Source organism: Cebus imitator, unplaced genomic scaffold, assembly GCF_001604975.1.
Source record: "Cebus imitator isolate Cc_AM_T3 unplaced genomic scaffold, Cebus_imitator-1.0 Scaffold23, whole genome shotgun sequence".
Lineage (NCBI taxonomy): Eukaryota > Metazoa > Chordata > Mammalia > Primates > Cebidae > Cebus > Cebus imitator.
The window spans coordinates 3,014,346-3,030,666 of record NW_016107338.1 but is presented as its reverse complement, the minus strand read 5'-3'; the positions used below and the strand labels follow the sequence as shown (position 1 = coordinate 3,030,666).

At 47.8% G+C, this 16,321-nt stretch overlaps 1 protein-coding gene across 2 annotated transcripts in view; it reads right to left on the bottom strand.

The window, feature by feature from the left end:
- Positions 1-2,545: 2,545 nt before the first annotated feature.
- The window catches only part of ADD2 (adducin 2), a 117,816-nt gene continuing 104,040 nt past the window's right edge, over positions 2,546-16,321 (bottom strand). For both annotated transcript variants that reach the window (XM_017522016.2, XM_017522017.2), the window contains exons 15-16: positions 15,187-15,315; positions 2,546-6,046 (exon numbers count right to left, since the gene is read on the bottom strand). In XM_017522016.2, the coding sequence (XP_017377505.1) occupies positions 5,736-6,046; positions 15,187-15,315 (440 nt within the window). In that variant the 3' untranslated portion in view covers positions 2,546-5,735. The remainder of the gene's footprint in view (positions 6,047-15,186; positions 15,316-16,321) is intronic.

The window sequence follows — 16,321 nt, the reverse complement described above, 5'->3', positions numbered from 1 at the left end:
CCAAACTCTTACATTTTCTTTAAACAACCTAGAGATAAGGAGTTGGCCGATCACAGCTGGCCTCAGTCTGGGGCACAGTGGGTGAGGAAAGGAGCCCTGGACCTGACTCTACTAGAAAACCACCAGCGCGTTCTCACACTGTGCCTCAGACTCTGGCTCTACCTGAACCCCTCACCTGCATCAGTGTCTCCCCCATCTTCAGGTCCCAATTTCTTGTAGCAATGACCCAATTTTTGGGAAAATCTAGAAGGCAAGTGGCACCAAACATCAATATGGCCAAACCTAATACCACCTGTGTGTGAACCGATAGGAACCATTGTTTCTGTATATTTAAGAACACTCCCAACTGAAGATTCTTCCTAATTGTTCCTCAGAAGAAAAGCCTACATTCTCAAGGGAACTGTCTCTATAAAAACGATGACAGGTGCTCTCCACTAAAGGACACCCCACCTGAGGTCCCCACACTGCTTCCTAGTGAGCGTGGCTGTTCACTGAGAGGTAAAGGGATGTTGGGCATGCCTTGGTGACTGATCTTTACGTCTGGCCTCTCATTTATGACAGAAAGCGTGCCACATCTGAATAGGCTGGGTGGACAGGGCTTCTGGGAGTAATTGCACTACCATGTATGCCTTCTCACATTGTGGTGCAAGTGGACATGTGCACCGATAACCAATGTGCACATTCCATCAGCTTAGAGTCACTGCATAGGACTCTTACTTCTTGCACTAAACTATCCCTTTGAGAACAGATATAAAATAGATGATAGGATGACCCGTTGGCTTTTAAATTGTAGAGTGCCCTGTCCTTTCTGTGGGAGTGGAGAGCTTAGATTTAGCCCCTCCCTCATTTCTTCTCAGACTCTTTGAGTGCTAAGGTCTTAGAGAGTTCAACTGAGCTCAAGTGATGAGAGAGAATGTAAAAAGACCTGTTTCCTCTAGGCTCAGAGTCAACTGCAACTATGCCAACCAACTCTAGGGCTTCTGCTGACCCTCACGTGTAAAATGAGCAAAGGGTAAATGTTCTCATTTGTTCATTAGTGAAGAATTGATTACCCTTGTCCTCCTACAACTAGAACATAAAATTCACACCAAGAAAAAAATGTCAGCTGGGCACAGTGGCTCATGCCTGTAATCCCTGCACTTTAGGAGGCCGAGGTGGGTGGATCACCTGAGGTTAGGAGGTCGAGATCAGCCTGGACAACATGGTGAAACCCTGTCTCTACTAAAAATACAAAAATCAGCCAACCGTGATGGCGAGCCCCTGTAATTCCAGCTACTCAGGAGGCTGAGACAGGAAAATCCCTTGAACCCATATTTTGGGTTCAAGGTTGCTGTGAGCCACGATTGTGCCACTGCACTCCAGCCTGGGTAACAAAGAGCTAAACTCCATCTCAAAAAAGAGAGAGAGAGAAAAGAAAAAAACATATCATGCAGACCTATGGGGAGGCTGTGTGACTATCCTCCACATACCTTCATGGAAAAAACTGAAAATTAGTTTTAGACTTTCAGAGGTGAATCATGATCTTGAGCAAATGGTTCTTTCGAATTCATGGTAATCAAAGAAGTGGATTTATAGCACTTTCCCCCACACTGGCAGTAGCCCTGTTACAACAATGCCAAATATCTGAATGATTGTCTTGCCATGTCACCATGAGCAAGTGACAGTGTCATCCACAGGGAATGGGATTCAAGTTTAGTCTACACGGATCAGTGGCAGAGGGCAGCGCTTTACAGTGGGATTCTTAATGTAAGAACTTACTGCTCTTCATCCAATTTCCTCAAGTCCTTTAAAAAGAACTTATCTGTTCATAGAAGCAGCAGCTTGTTTTAGTTATAGGAGAGTTGAGAGAGGTCAACTGGCCAAAGTAGGACAGTTACTTGGGTCACCTGCAGGCCAGAAGGCACTCTTAGAGAGCCCAGGTCTGGGCCAGAGGATGTCTCTTCTTGCACTTTTGGGGGAAGCCACATGTATGGATGGTTCTCCCACACCACTATTCAGTGCAGCCAACGCTGCGCAGGGAGTTGTTGGAGCTAAGCCTGTCTGTACAACCATTAATCCTTCTCTTCCTCTCCCTCCTGCCTGCCTTCAGATGGAAATAAGCTCAGAAACCTCTCCACTTCCCAGCTCAGCCAGCCACAGAGCAGCATATTGGTTCAAATGTTATCCCTTTTCTCTGGCATATCCAAGCACAGTGGCTCAACTAGACATGAACCTACTGCCCACCAAATCTAAGCTCTTGAATACACATTTTCTCCAGTCAGATAGTGGTCAAAGCTTTCAGCCAACTTTTATCCAAAGCCAAAGAAAATGCCCTTTCCTTTTCTCCTAATAGTCTGCGGTTTTGTTTGGACCACATGTCTATTTCTGTAGCATTGGGTGCGTGTTCTCAAGCCTGGAGCTAAGTGTGCCACATTCTAGTCAAGGGAAGAAGAAACAGCAGGATGGCTCGACACCTCTCCCAGAAATTCTACACCAAGGCAAAATAAAACTGGAAACATTAGCTCTTTGAATGCTTCCCTCCCCTTGTCAAAAATCTCTCTTAGGGTGCTTTATCCAAAGACTTTTATGGAAATAAATTTTGTGTCAGAAACTATTTGCTATAGAGGAAACATCATGTGAGGCAGGCCATCAAACATGTTTTAGTACATTTCAGAAAGGCCTCATAGCTCCCAGGCCACCATCCTACGCCCATCCAGTCCACAGTCTCCATTCAGCTACCAAAGGGATTTTCCTAAAATGCAAGTCTGATCATGACTCTATCCTGATTGAAAGGCTTCAGTGGCTCCAAACCCCTTCCATAACAAGTCTGGCTCCTCCACACTTCCTACCAGTTTCTGTAGGCTTCAACCCTGCCCACCTGTGAAGGGACCCCTCAACCACCCAGCTTAGGTGTCATGCTCTGCCAATGCCACACTGCTCAGTGGACCCATCATGGCATTTCATGCATCCACACCTTTGCACACATTCTTCCCTCATCGTGGCATGCCCTGCCAACCCTTCCATTCTACTGGAAACTTCCTGTTTTAAAACCCTAACAGCCATTGCTTCTCTCAGGGTTTCTCTGGTCCCCAAGATAGTTAACTGTTGCTTCCTTATGCCGCCTCGGTACACTTGCCTGTGTTGCAATTTGTCTATACACCTACTACGCTCATGAACTTCTTGAGGGCAGGAACTATGCCTATCCTCATGCCTGGCCCTTGACCCAAGTTCAATGCATGTTTTTGGAATACATGAGGAATGAACCAATTGACAGGTTCATCAATCAATAGGAGATGGACCCTATCACATGAGAAATGAACATGAGGAATGAACCAACTGATAGGTTCATCAATCAATAGCAAGTGGGCCCATGGCATAAATTCTAAGAATAATGCTGCAGCAAGACTCTGTCCAACATTTTGACCTAGGTGAGGTCTCACTGTTGTCATAAAGGGAATAAAGAGAGTGTGTTGAATGCAGAGGCAATCAACGTCACCGCTGAACTACAACAACTCACACATGAAAGGCTGCATCAGAGGTTGTGTTCACCATTCTCGCAACATTGTTTGCCACTTATTATTCTAGCCATAACAATGGCTTTCTTTCAATGTCAAAATAATCCCTGGTGGTCAGTGGATGCTTAACAAATACCATGAAAGGATGAATGAATAAATGTGAAATCTACTTTTTAAAAGAAGGCATCAAGGGATTGGCTTTTAAAGGCATTTCCCATATGACAGATTTTTCTGAAACATCAGGGCGTTGTCCCTCCTAAAATTTGACCTAATCAGGAAGTAGAACAGAGACAGAGCCAGGGGTAGCAGTTAGGAACCTGCACTGGACAGACACAGTGTCTAGTTTACCTCGGTCCTAGGTCAGTTTCTTTCCTTCTCAAGAAATAGCCAATTATAGATGGTATTTCCTGTCCCAACAAGAAGGCTCTTGCCTCTCCTTTGTCACAGGTACACAGTAGCATCACCACAGTCCACATTGTCCAGGAACTTCACATATACTGATGAGAATGAGCACAGGGAGTTTCCTACCTTTGCTCCAAGTGCTAGCATTATGCAATGGAGACCAGTCATAGAGACAAGTCCTGGATGAAAACCACCACCCCTGGGGATTAAAGTTGTCTATTCACCATAGCTGTTAAGACCAAGGGCTCCGGACTCAGGCTGACCTGGGTTCAAATCCAGGATCCAGATTTTTCTAGCCAAGTCAGCTGGGACAAGTCAATTATCTTTTCAGGGGGATCAGTTTCCTCACCCACAAAATGGGAATGATCTTACCCACCTCAAGGGATTACCATGAGGGTTAAAGGATGTAATATATGTGAAGCCTGCACAGTGTCTACAGATAATAAGTGCTCAAAAGTGGAAAACTATGATTAAGAACTTTCAAAAATATTTTCACAATAGGCAGGTCAAAAGGAAAAATATTCTTTCAAGACACTGTGCTTTCAAGAGAATGGATTGTCTAATTTTTAGGAGCCAACAATCCTCATTAAGCATTGCCCCGCGGAAGAACATGAGAAGACAGTGTTGGCATTTAAAACAATAGCTGTGGCCATTATGAGGCCCCAGGATGGACAGATAGGGACAGGGACAGGGACCCCCAGCATTCTCTGAGAGCTGGTACAAGAGGATTAATCCTGAAGGGCTCATTTCTGATTCTCCTCTGCTGGACCTAGAGTGACTCAGAGTTGGAACCTCAGAGGGTGCAAGTCAAGGTGCCAAGAGTAAGATGCCAGTTTCAGTCTGTAAGCAAATGCTTCTGGGGGTGAGGGAAGGTCAGGGGACACCTGACTGCTGGACAGGAGTGAGGCAGGTACAGCGCATTGCTCCAGGTGTCATGCAAAGCTAGAAAGTCATAGCATACCCTCTGTTGTTTTGATCCTCCTTGCACAACCCAAAGCCAACAGAAGACTTCAACTTCCCCAATTTTCCACCTGAGCATGAAACAACTTTTTCCTATGCTAAATTTGGTTTTAGTTTTGAAGTGCCTGAGACGCACAATTCAAAGGGGTCAAGTTCCTGGCCTCTTATGTTGATGAAACCATCCCCAATCCTCAGCTTACATGGCTTGCCCTTATGCCTACCACCGCTTACAGCTCTTCCACCCATCATCCAAGAGGTTCCATGAAGAAAGCTCGGGGTTAATGTTTGGGGAAGTACAAGCTAAGCCATCAGCCCTTGGGAACAAAGATTGCTTTCTGTTGGAGCGGTCAATTTGCCTGGTTACTTTGAACAGCAGGGCAGGGATACAAAGAGAAAAAGAGAAGAGATGTTTTAAATGTAGAGATAGCTCCATCCGCAGGAGATTGGATTCCTGCGAAGAAATGGGCCTTACTCAGGGGAAGCCTCGACCTGTCTGATTTAGTCTGAGCCTATGAGAGCTCATGGCCCATTTCTGGCCTTCTTGCCCTAGGCTCGGATTGGTGGGCAGCATCTGAACAAAGGCGGCCCACAACTAGGCAGTGTTACGTAGTAGAAGGAGCACTGGACTGGAAGTCAGGAGACCTGAATTCGAGTGCAGGCTCTGCCGCTAACTAGCTGTGTGACCTTGGGCAAGTCACCTGATTTCCCTGGGGCAATTGTAAAATGAAGGGTTGGTCAGGCGATCTCTAAGTTCCCCTTCCGAGTGTGATCCAGGGTCCTGCTCTATCCCTCCTTGGCCCTGTGCTTGCAGGGACAGAGATGGGAGAAGGGAAGGGGAGGAGAGAGAGGAGGCAGGAGGGAGCCCAAGGGTGTCATGAATCAGGACTCCACTTTCTCCTTCTTTTTGCTCTTTTTCAGGAAGGAAGGGGTTCGGAATTTCTTTTTCTTCTTTGAGGGAGACTTGGAAGGTGAGCCCTCTGGGGACATGGGGCCGCTGGTGACCGACTCGGTTTTGTCCTTAGAGGTATCAACATCCGTGTCAGCACTGGTGGTCATCTGGCTCAGGCCTTTGCTGAGGATTTCCTCTGCCGTCTGCTCCTCCTCCCTCCCGTTGACCACCACCCCTTCCGGCTGAGTTGTTTCGGGCTCTGTGGTGGTGTCTTTGCTTGTTTCTGTCTTCTCAGCACCTTCTAGAAAAAGATCAAAAGATATGACCTGTAAGAATTCATTTGGATGAGAGCTTCCACCTGGGACTAACAGAACAATTTCTAGGAAATTCTATAAAGTCGGTCCAGAGCAAGGGAAGGGCCAGCCTGATGTTGAGGGATGGCTCTCAGAGACAGATGGAAGGACTGGGCTCTGATCTGCACCCCTTCCACATGGCCTGTCCTGGGAACACCCTCTTGTAAGCCGGCAGCTCTAGGCTCTTGTATATGAATTTAGATGGATATTGATGTCTGAATGTTGCAGGGGGCACAGCTAGGGCCCAGTACAGAGTTTTTCTAAGCAAGAAGGAAGAAACAGACACAGAGGAAGGAGAAGGTGTGAGGTGTACAGCTTGGTGGAGACATCTAAGAATTGCTGTAGCCCGTTCAGTTTCACCAATAAAAATATGGAAATTACATGTTTTCATTTTCAACACCAGTGATGAACTTTGAGAAATATGGAGAGTATCTTCCCAGCTGGCACAGGGAGAGTGGAATTCCCTGTATAATACAGACCCTGCATTTCCAAGATGTGTTAGTGAAAAGGGGAAGACCCCTGGTCAACCCATTCTAGCAGCCACTGGGGCCCCCAGGTCTTTATTCCACCTGGGAATCTGTTGGGATCACTGCCATGTTCAAGGCCAAAGTTGTTCAGGTCCCAGAAACCAAACCCTCCTGCCGCCCTTTCTCCCCACTCCCCACTCTCACCCAATCCTGCTTCCACAGAAACTTTCAGATGCCTGGGTGGGTTGGGGGTTGGGGAGATTGTAAAATCACAGACTGAGAAGTAGAAAGCAAGGCATCATCCGGTGCTCCCCCTCCCCGCTGTACAGCTAAGAAGGCCGAAGAACACTGTACGATGGTGGGCAGACGTTGGCTTACCAACTTGTGGTTCCACTTCTTCTCACCACGTGAACTGAAAGGAATGTCTGTGAGTGAGTGTGTATGAGTGCGGATGTGCAAATGTGTAAGGGTGTGAGTGAGCATGTGTGAGGGTGTGCAAGGGTGTGTGTGTGAGCAGGCAAGTTGTGTGTGTGTGTGAGGTTTGAGTATGTAAATGAGTGTGTGGTGTGTGTGGTGTAAGCATGTGAAATCAGTGTGTATGACAGTGGTATATGAGTGTGGGAGTGAGCGTCTACAAATGTGTTTGTATGTACAAGTGTGTGTGAGTGCACATGAGCATATGCGAGGGTGTGAATGTGAGTGTATGAGTGAGCATGTGACACACCTGTGTGGTGTGTGTGTGATATGCACATGTGAATGTAGCGTGTGTGTGCTGCCACATCACAAGAAGGAACCCAGTGTGCTAGGGTGTATGGGAATGTGGGTGATGTAGAAGATATCATCAGTGTTACAGAGAGAGTGGGCGAAGGACTCGGTTTTAGGAAAAGCCTGGACTCTTAACAGGGGTGAAGTCTGGGGAAGTGCATGGTTCCATGGAGGATGGGGCAGAGTGGGGTAACTTGTGGACAGCTAGAGTGGACTAGTGAACTACCGGGCCAGATCTCCCTGTAACAAAGTCTTCTATAACCCCTGACGCTGCTGGATAACTCAAAGTGCACCCCGCAGACCACTGCAGAGCACCAGCTCCCTCTTGGTAGCAAAGACCCTGGCCACTGCTTCCAGTCTTCCCACTGCCCAGCTCATGTCCTGTCATCCTCATCCAGCATCCCCTTCCGTCCTGCCATGTAATCCTGTGGCCATCACCTGGCAGTACTCTTGAATGCCATAAACAGGCTGCCCACTCTCCTATTCCCACTTCACCTGCTTTTTGCCATACCAAGCTGCCGGTCCCTGGACCTCTCACTGTCATCCCAGCCCATTCCCTTCTGCAAGGCCCTTCTCTCTCCTCTGTGTCCCCAGCCTTCATTCCACATAATGAATCGGACTGAGTGTTACTTCTTCCTTCAAGTCTTTCCTGATCCTCATTCCCACTTCCAGGAAGAGTTTACCACTCCTTCCTTTCTGCCTCTGCTGTCTATACTTCCATCACAGCATCTGCAAAACAATCACATTTGTTTGTTTGGTGTTTTCCCAAGATGGAGTCTGGCCCAGGCTGGAGTGAAATGGCACGATCTCGGCTCACTGCAACCTCCGCCTCCTGGGTTCAGGCAATTCTCCTGCCTCAGCCTCCCAAGTAACTGGGACTACAGGAGCGCACCACCACTCCCAGCTAATTTTTGTATTTTTAGTAGAGACGAGGTTTCACCACGTTGGCCAGGCTGGTCTCGAATTCCTGACCTTGTGATCCGCCCACCTCAGCTTTCCAAAGTGCTGGGACTACAGGCGTGAACCACCACACCCAGCCCACACTTGTTTTTTATGTCTATCTCCTCCCCCTTCAAAATTGAAATAAATTAGGGCAAAACTGTATCTAATGACCTATGTAACTAGCTCACAGAAGGCACTCAGAAAAGTCTGTAGAATCCATGAATGGTAGAAAGCATAAGCAAATAAATGAATATGTGAATGGATTTATTCTAACCAAGCCAATACCATCACCTCATCTTTTCTTGCCTATCCCAGCCTGAGCCTTCTGAGCGGAACTGGATCCACTCATGTAAACAAACACCAGCCCTGAGTGCTGGCCTTGGTCCCCTGCGCCTGCTGCCCTGGTCCCCCCTCTCATATTCCTGGGCTCTTGGAGCTCCATGGCTCTGCAACTTCAACCCAGATCCTCACTGCAGGGCCCTCACCTGTATAACACATTAGGACGCATTTCTAAAGCTTGACCCTTGGCGCCCTCCTCTAAGATGGTTTGGGCACTTGCCTTCTGGCTTCATGAAGACAACTATGGATAAGAGGGGCTCTCCCTTTCTGTCCAAGTGTCATTTCCTGCCTGGTGGCAAGGAGTATCCACACTCCGATGGCATCCTTCAACCATGCCCCTCATTCATGTCCCTTTGCCCATACCTGCCCTGCTGTCAACCTAACCAACAGCCTCAGGCCCTGGTGTGTGTCTGGTTTAGGAGAGCAACAATCAAGATTCTTCTCACCATGTAGAAAGTGGGGACCACAGATAGTGGATCTGCTACGATTCAGAGAGGCTCCACATCATGAATCATTTGAGGAGTCATGGCAAATGGAAAATGGGGCTTGGAGGAGCCAAGTTCCTAATTAAGGTCACACTCCTTCAACTATAGAGTCAGAGACTACTCGAGGGTTCCACTGGCCAAGAGAAGGGACAGGGCTCCAGAAATAAACATGTGTTAGGCCCCTGGAAAGTACTGCGGTCAGGCTCTGAGAGCCTAGACCCCTCCTCTGTTAACAGTTAGGTTGAAGACTAGGCTGAGAGAGGCCCCAGGAACGAGGGTCAGTTGAGAACTCAACTTGCAACCTCTTCTAAGAAGAACCTCTGGCTTTCTCTCCTGAATGGGGAACTTGGAGCTCTGGGAAAAGGGGATATTGTGGGAGTGAGTAGAGTGGGGCAGAAGCTAGAAAATGGGGGGTCTGTCCCAGGATGGTGACTGGAAAGCTAAGGGAGAGACAGGAGGCATTGGGGGAACAGGTGACGGGAGCAAGACTGGATTCAGAAGTCAGGGTCCACAGCCAGACCCTGTGCGTTGGACCCTGAGGCTTCCAGAAGGCTTCCAGAGGCCGGAGGAGGAGGGGGCTTCTGTGGGAGGCACAGAGCTGGTTTGGACACTCTGCCTCTCCGACTCCATTTCTCACTAGCCCACAGTCTCCAACCACTGGGTATCTCTTGGCCACCAATGACCACGTGGTGGTTAATTTTAATGTATCAACTTGACTGGGTAAGGGATGCCCAGATAGTTGGTAAAACAATATTTCTGGGTGTGTCTGTAAGGGTGTTTCTGGAAGGGATTAGCATTTGTTTTGTTTTGGTTTTTATTTTGAGACAGAGTTTCGCTCTTGTCACCCAGGCTGGAGTGCAATGGCACAACTCGGCTCATTTCGTCTCCACCTCCCAGTTTCAAGCGATTCTCTGTCCTCAGCCTCTGGAGTAGCTAGGATTACAGGTGTGTGCCAGCATGCCCAGCAAATTTTTATATTTTCAGTAGAGACAGGGTTTCACCATGTTGGCCAGGCTGGTCTCAAACTCCTAACCTCAGGTGATCCACTCTCCTCAGTCTCCCAAAGTGCTGGGATTACAGGGGTGAGCCACTGTGTCAGGCCAGGATTAGTATTTGAATCAATAGCCTGAATACAGAAGATCTGCCCTCAACAACATGGTTGGACACCATCCAGTCTGTTTAGGGCCCTCTCAGATAGAACAAAAAGGTGAAAGAAGGGCAAATTCTCTCTGTTCTTGAGCCAGGATACCCATCTTCTCCTAGCCTCAGGCTTACAGCTCCTGGTTCTTAGGCCTCAGACTCGGACAGAGTTACACCACTGGCTTTCTTGTTCTCCAGCTTGGAGACAACATACTCTTCAGCCTCCATAATGAGGCAATTTCCCTAGTAAGTCTCCTCTTATCTCTCTATATAACCTGTTGGTTCTATTTCTCTGGAGAACCCTAATACAACCCCCTTCCAGGAATGCCAGTTCCCCTAGCCTCCTAGGCACCGCCCCTGCACAGCCCATTCCACTCCTCTCTGCTGCTCCAAGCATGTACCTATCTAAGGTCTGGCTCAAGTCACACTGTCTCTGTACAGCCTTCCCGACATTGGACAATGAGCTCACCTTCCTCTAAACACACTGCTCATCTATTCATTTTGCACTTGGGTGTGTCATTCTTTTTTTCTTTTTTCTTTTAAGAGTCTATTCATTGCCCAAGTACACCATTCAGGACAGAAACTCTGTCTTTTACTTCTCTGAAAACCATCATGCAGCTCAGTGACAACATGCTTATGCCATGTTTACTGCTGCTGACATTTGCCAAGTCAGGGCAGGTAAAGGCTCAACATAGGATGCCTTGTGTCAGCTCAGCAGCTGGGCTCTTCTGGGGCTGTGCACTGGGATGAAGACATGGGGAATGAATATGACCTTGCCTAACTGAAGGAGCAAGGCTGCCTTTCCTTCCCTGGACTGCTAACTTCTCAGGGTCAAACACGTGATCTCTTGCCTCAAGCCCCCCAGCTTTGAGAAGCCCTCTCTTTGCAGCAGGAGAGATACCAGCGGAGGGCCTTGAAACAGGATTTGCTGACGCACTTCAGAACACAAGGTCAATCAGACTGATCCTGACCTATATTCCAAATGCATGAAGAATTGTTCACTGCCGTGTACTGCTTTTATTTCCCTGTTGAAAAGGCAGTGCCACACCATTGCATAGAGAGGCCATGGAGAGATTCATAAAAGACCTTGAAAAAAAATGTCCTATGTTGACACAAGGGCTAGGCGCTCATGCAGCAACAGTCAAAAAGGCCCAAAGAAAAGAACAGAGGGGAAGAAGAACAACAGACTGAGCTGCCCATGGCTGACGGATGAGCTGGATGCTGGCCATGCAGAGGTTTGCAACAGAGTTTCTGTCTGGGTTTAAATTCTCAAACCTCAGTGTCTGAATCGCCCAGGGAGCCTGTGAAAATACAGCTTCCTAGTGTTGTCCCCACAATAAACTGAAACCGAAGGTGGGCCAAGAAATACTTTTAATAAGTCCCAGGTAATTCTAATACAAGGCCCATCGAGCACATATTGAGAAGCATTATTTAGAATGCTGTGTTTTCTCTAACTTTTACCTCCCCCCTAAAACTGAGAGAGTACCACTTATAAAAAAGAGAGTAGAGCTTCTCATAAATGGGTGCCGTGGACTCTGTGACTCTCATTCACTCACCACAGCTGGAATATAAATGTTCCTCTAAGTGCCCAAATATACTTTCAGTATCTGGTACAGCTTGTGTGCAAATATGACCCCAATGAGCTGTGCCTCTGGTACCCACGGGCTTCTGTAGTCCCCTTTCACACTGAATCTGGGCTGGCCCTGTAGCTGGCAAAACCAATAGAATGCAATGGAAATGCCAGAGCAGGCCTCTGGCCAAAGACTTAAGAAAGCCTAGCAACTCCTATTTTTACAGTTTTGGGAGCCTTATTACCATTATGTATAAAACCCAACTCTCCTGAGAGAAAACATGTAGAGAGGCCACATGGGTGGGCCGTCAGATCATACTGGAGAGGGAGATAGAGAAAGACAGACAGACAGACAGACAGACAGACACCCAGCTATCTAAGTGTCCCAGCTGAGTCCAGCCTTCTAGCTGCCCCTGCCAAGGTACCAGGCCTGTGAGTACACCATCTTGGAAGTTCCAGCTTAGTCAAGCTCCCTGCTGACTGCAGCCCTCAGTGGATAGCACATCCACCAGAAGACTCATCCGGCTAAGCCCTGTCAACCCCAGTCAACCCACAGAAGAAATAATTTCCATAAAATTAGTTCCTATTATACACTATGACTTAAATCAAATCTTATTCCTGCATCACAAACTGCCCTTAAACTTAGTGGCTTAAAGCGTCAAGTGGTGTATTAGCTCTTACAATTTGGAGAACATGGTAGATAAAAAGGACTAACTTACATAAAGCACATTACTAAGTACTTTTATATTCAGTAGCTCATTTTATCCTGACAACTTGCTGTGGCCTAGTTGGGAAAGGCAAAAATTCATGCTATTCCCATCCAGCAGTGTTTTTAAGTGACTTGTTTGAGATGGCTAGATTAGTTAGTGGCAGAGCTGATCATGTGATGTCAAATACAGGATTATTGCTTTGCAGGCATAGCCAGTGCCCTGAGGGTTCAGCAGAGGATGAGGTGAGCTGGGATGAGGGTCCAACAGGAGCTAAAGAGAAGGTGATAGCACAGATGGCCAGATGCAAAGGCTCTCTCTGATGGCCAGCCTTCAGAAAGGCTGATGGGGTAGGAGTCAGGTAGACAGATGAGGAGTGACACTGAGGTGACACAGCATAAGAGGATTTGAGGACATGGTGGCAATGGTTGGAAAAAGCCATCCCTCATCTGACAGGTGGGCTAGATGTGAAAGAGCAGAGGCTGCCTGGTGGGTAAGCCCTAACTGCCCATGAGCTGAGCAAGCCTGTGAGCAGCCTGGCCAAGGCTTCAGACCAGGCTCCCCACCCAGCTACAGCTTGTGTCCTCGGCATGCAGGGACTGCTCCAAGGTGCCATGCTCCCTAGCTCTCTGTCTGTTACAGGAAGTGGGTCATGGGAAGTATCTTCAAGACAACTTTTCTAACAACAGTGGGCCCCTCCAGGGGAAGAAGGAATTATCCTATTAGGTGTAAAATGTCAGGCAGTGGGTAGACAGCTACCCCACCCATTGCACACCCCTCCTGCCCCTTGTCCCACTCCTCCATGAGCCTCCTCTCCAGCCCTGGATTTCATTCCTGTAGCTGGAACACATGTCCTGAAGACCCTAGCAGGCCAGGCCCTCTATGCATCCTTATAAGGCAGTTCTGGCTCTGGCCCAAAGCCTGGACAAGGCCACAGGCTCCTTTGAGGTGCAGGTGCACTAAGAAAAGTGCTGGGAGTGAGCACCTGAGAGCCACAAGCACTCTACCACTGGGAGTGCTGGAGAGCTGACCCCACTGCCTGCAAACTCTTGGGGGGCTTGTTGCTTCTGAGCATGTGTGCCTGTGTGTTTGTGTATGTGTGCAGCCTCTGTGGGTATATCCACATCTCCCACAGAGAAGCCTAATCCATGCATAGTGCATGTGGAATTGGTCATGAATTTTACAGTTGGGAAACTTCCCAAAGGCAGAGTTGTGAGTCGCAAAAGAAAAACTTGGGGAGAAATTGATTTCTTTTGGAAAAAAAAAAAAAATCCTCCCTCCCCCATTGCAAGTGTTGCAGTGAGTTAGTAAACAGCCTCTCTATACTTACTACAGAGACAAGTATTCAGAATCGGAGGAAACTCCTTTGATGAAGGCACAAATGGGAAGAGAAAGGAAGACATTGTGGAGACAGGTTGACAACACCACGGTGAGACACAATGAACACAACAGTTGGGGGACATCCGCTTGGGGCCCTGGCCTCAAGCAGATGGGTTTCCTCTGGCAACGCTGGACCTGCACATGAGGCAGTAACTTGCTTGTGGAGGGAGCTCAGGGCTGAAGGATTCTATCGGAATCCACATGTGTGGCTGTTCTACCCAGGAGGGAGAAGATTCCAACAGCCCACCAGGTTCTGCTCTCTGGCTAGTGGGCCAGCTCTGTCTGGTGGGGGTCTCCAGGTGACCTGGGAAGAAGTGTTCATGCCCTGGAGTGATTCCAGGAGCTCCATAAAGATACTTTTATGATTTAGGTGGCCATGAACTATAATTATTATTCACTTTATATACATTATTAATCATAACCATAACCACATCTTACATTGAAGTCCTGCTTTTACTCTTTCACAGTATGTTTTCACCTACACTTCCCTTATACAAGTATAAAAAGGGAATATATTAGTAGCCTCATCTGACAGTCAACAAAACTGAGGCACGATGCTATCTGATTTGCTAAAATTAGCAGTTATTACTAGTTAGCAGTTCGGTTGGGCCTAGAACTCAGTTCTTTAAGGTAGTATCTCTCTACTGAAGCTGTTTTCAACCTGGACACTTTAGATTCCCCTGGAGAGATGCGAAAACTCCAGGCTGTACTCCTCAACCCACTCAACTCCAGACTTTGCTGAGTTTTCTTTAACTCAGAAAAGCTGGGGGTGGGATCCAGGAATCGAGACTGTTAAAGCTCCCCAGGTGATTCCAATGCGCAGTTAAGGTGAAGTATGACATCATTAACCTCACCTGGGAAATTCAGCGTCTCAGGCCACATCCCAGACTTAATGAGGAGAATCTTCATTTTCACGAGATCCCCAGGTGGTCCCTATGCACAGTTAAAGTCTGCGAAAGGGGCTAGTGCATCTGAAAAGGCCCAACACCCCTGGCTGTGTCTGAGTTGGGGCAAGGAGCTGGGGGCCAGCCGGTCACTTACTCTTTATTACTTACACTGGGCCAGCCAGTAACTTATTCTTCATTGCTTACACTAGGCTTAAGCTGCAAGGTATAGTGGTATAGCTTGTGAATGAAACAAGGTGAAACTTGGTAACCCCTATTTCTGATTCCCTAGAAATAGCAGAGGGGAAAGATTTTTGGATTAGGGGCAACACTGGTGGAAGGCAGGGCACTCTCCTAGCCAGCAGATGCATCCCCGTCCCTCCCTCCCAGCTTGCTCAGCTGGACTCACCCTCTAAAGACTTGGAAGGAGAGACTACAGGGCTCTTTGTCTCTGCCTCCTTCACTGGGCTCTGCACTGGAGAAGCAGGTGCAGACTTTGCAGGTGAGCCAGGCTCTTCTGGGGCAGTTTCTTTCTCGCCTGAAAAAAAAAAAAAACAGAAAGCCACCTCACAACAGAGGTCAAATAGAGAAGAGATGGGCAGAGAAATAAAGCCTTCTAAAAATTACTTTTTTCTATTTGGTCATCAGTCCTCCTAGCTGATAATGAACCTTCCGGCTGAAGTTAGCTGCTCCCTCTGACCTTTTAAAATTTCTGTTACTTCCCCAGGAAGGCCGATGGGAGAAGGCGGAATCATGTTGTTTCCTTCATTGAAACATACCTACCAAATACTCCAGATGTGGAAGGCAAGACTGCAGGAGAACGCCCACACGGCCAGACCAGAGCCTGGCTCTCGTTCCTGTCCTGTCTCTGTAGAGAACCAGCCAGGAGCTTTGTGTCATGAGCACAGAGCACATCAACGTCCGGTAAGAGGTGGACCCACAACCACCGACGCCCCTTATTTATCTTTTTTTTCTTTTTGCTGACTCCCCTTAAAAACACCCATGATTTGTTTGCATGTAACTATTGTTTAACTCATTGAATTTACATTTTCTGTTCAAACAATCCCTAGGGATAAAAAGCGCCATGTTCTTCTGTCTACTTTTCAATGCGCACATTAGAGCTCCAAGCAAGCCAGCAAGGTTTTTGTTTGGTTTGTTTGTTGTTGTTTTTTGAGACACAGTCTCACTCTGTCACCCAGGCTGGAGTGCAGTGGTGCCATCTCAGCTGACTGTAACCTCCCCCTTCCGGATTTAAGCGATTCTCCTGCCACAACCCCCTAAGTAGCTGGGATTACAGGCTCCCACCATCACGCTTTGCTAATTTTTGTATTTTTAGTAGAGACAGGGTTTCACCATATTGGCCAGGCTGTTCTCAAACTCCTGACCTCAAGTGATCTACCCGCCTTGGCCTTCCAACCTGCTGGGATTATAGGCCATGCCCAGTCAGCAAGGGTTTTTAAAGTAGCTGATTTGTGCCCAAGAAGGTGGCTGACTCGGGTTGAGGAAGGGAGATGGTGGAAGACGCTGCTCTGAGGCAGTGACAG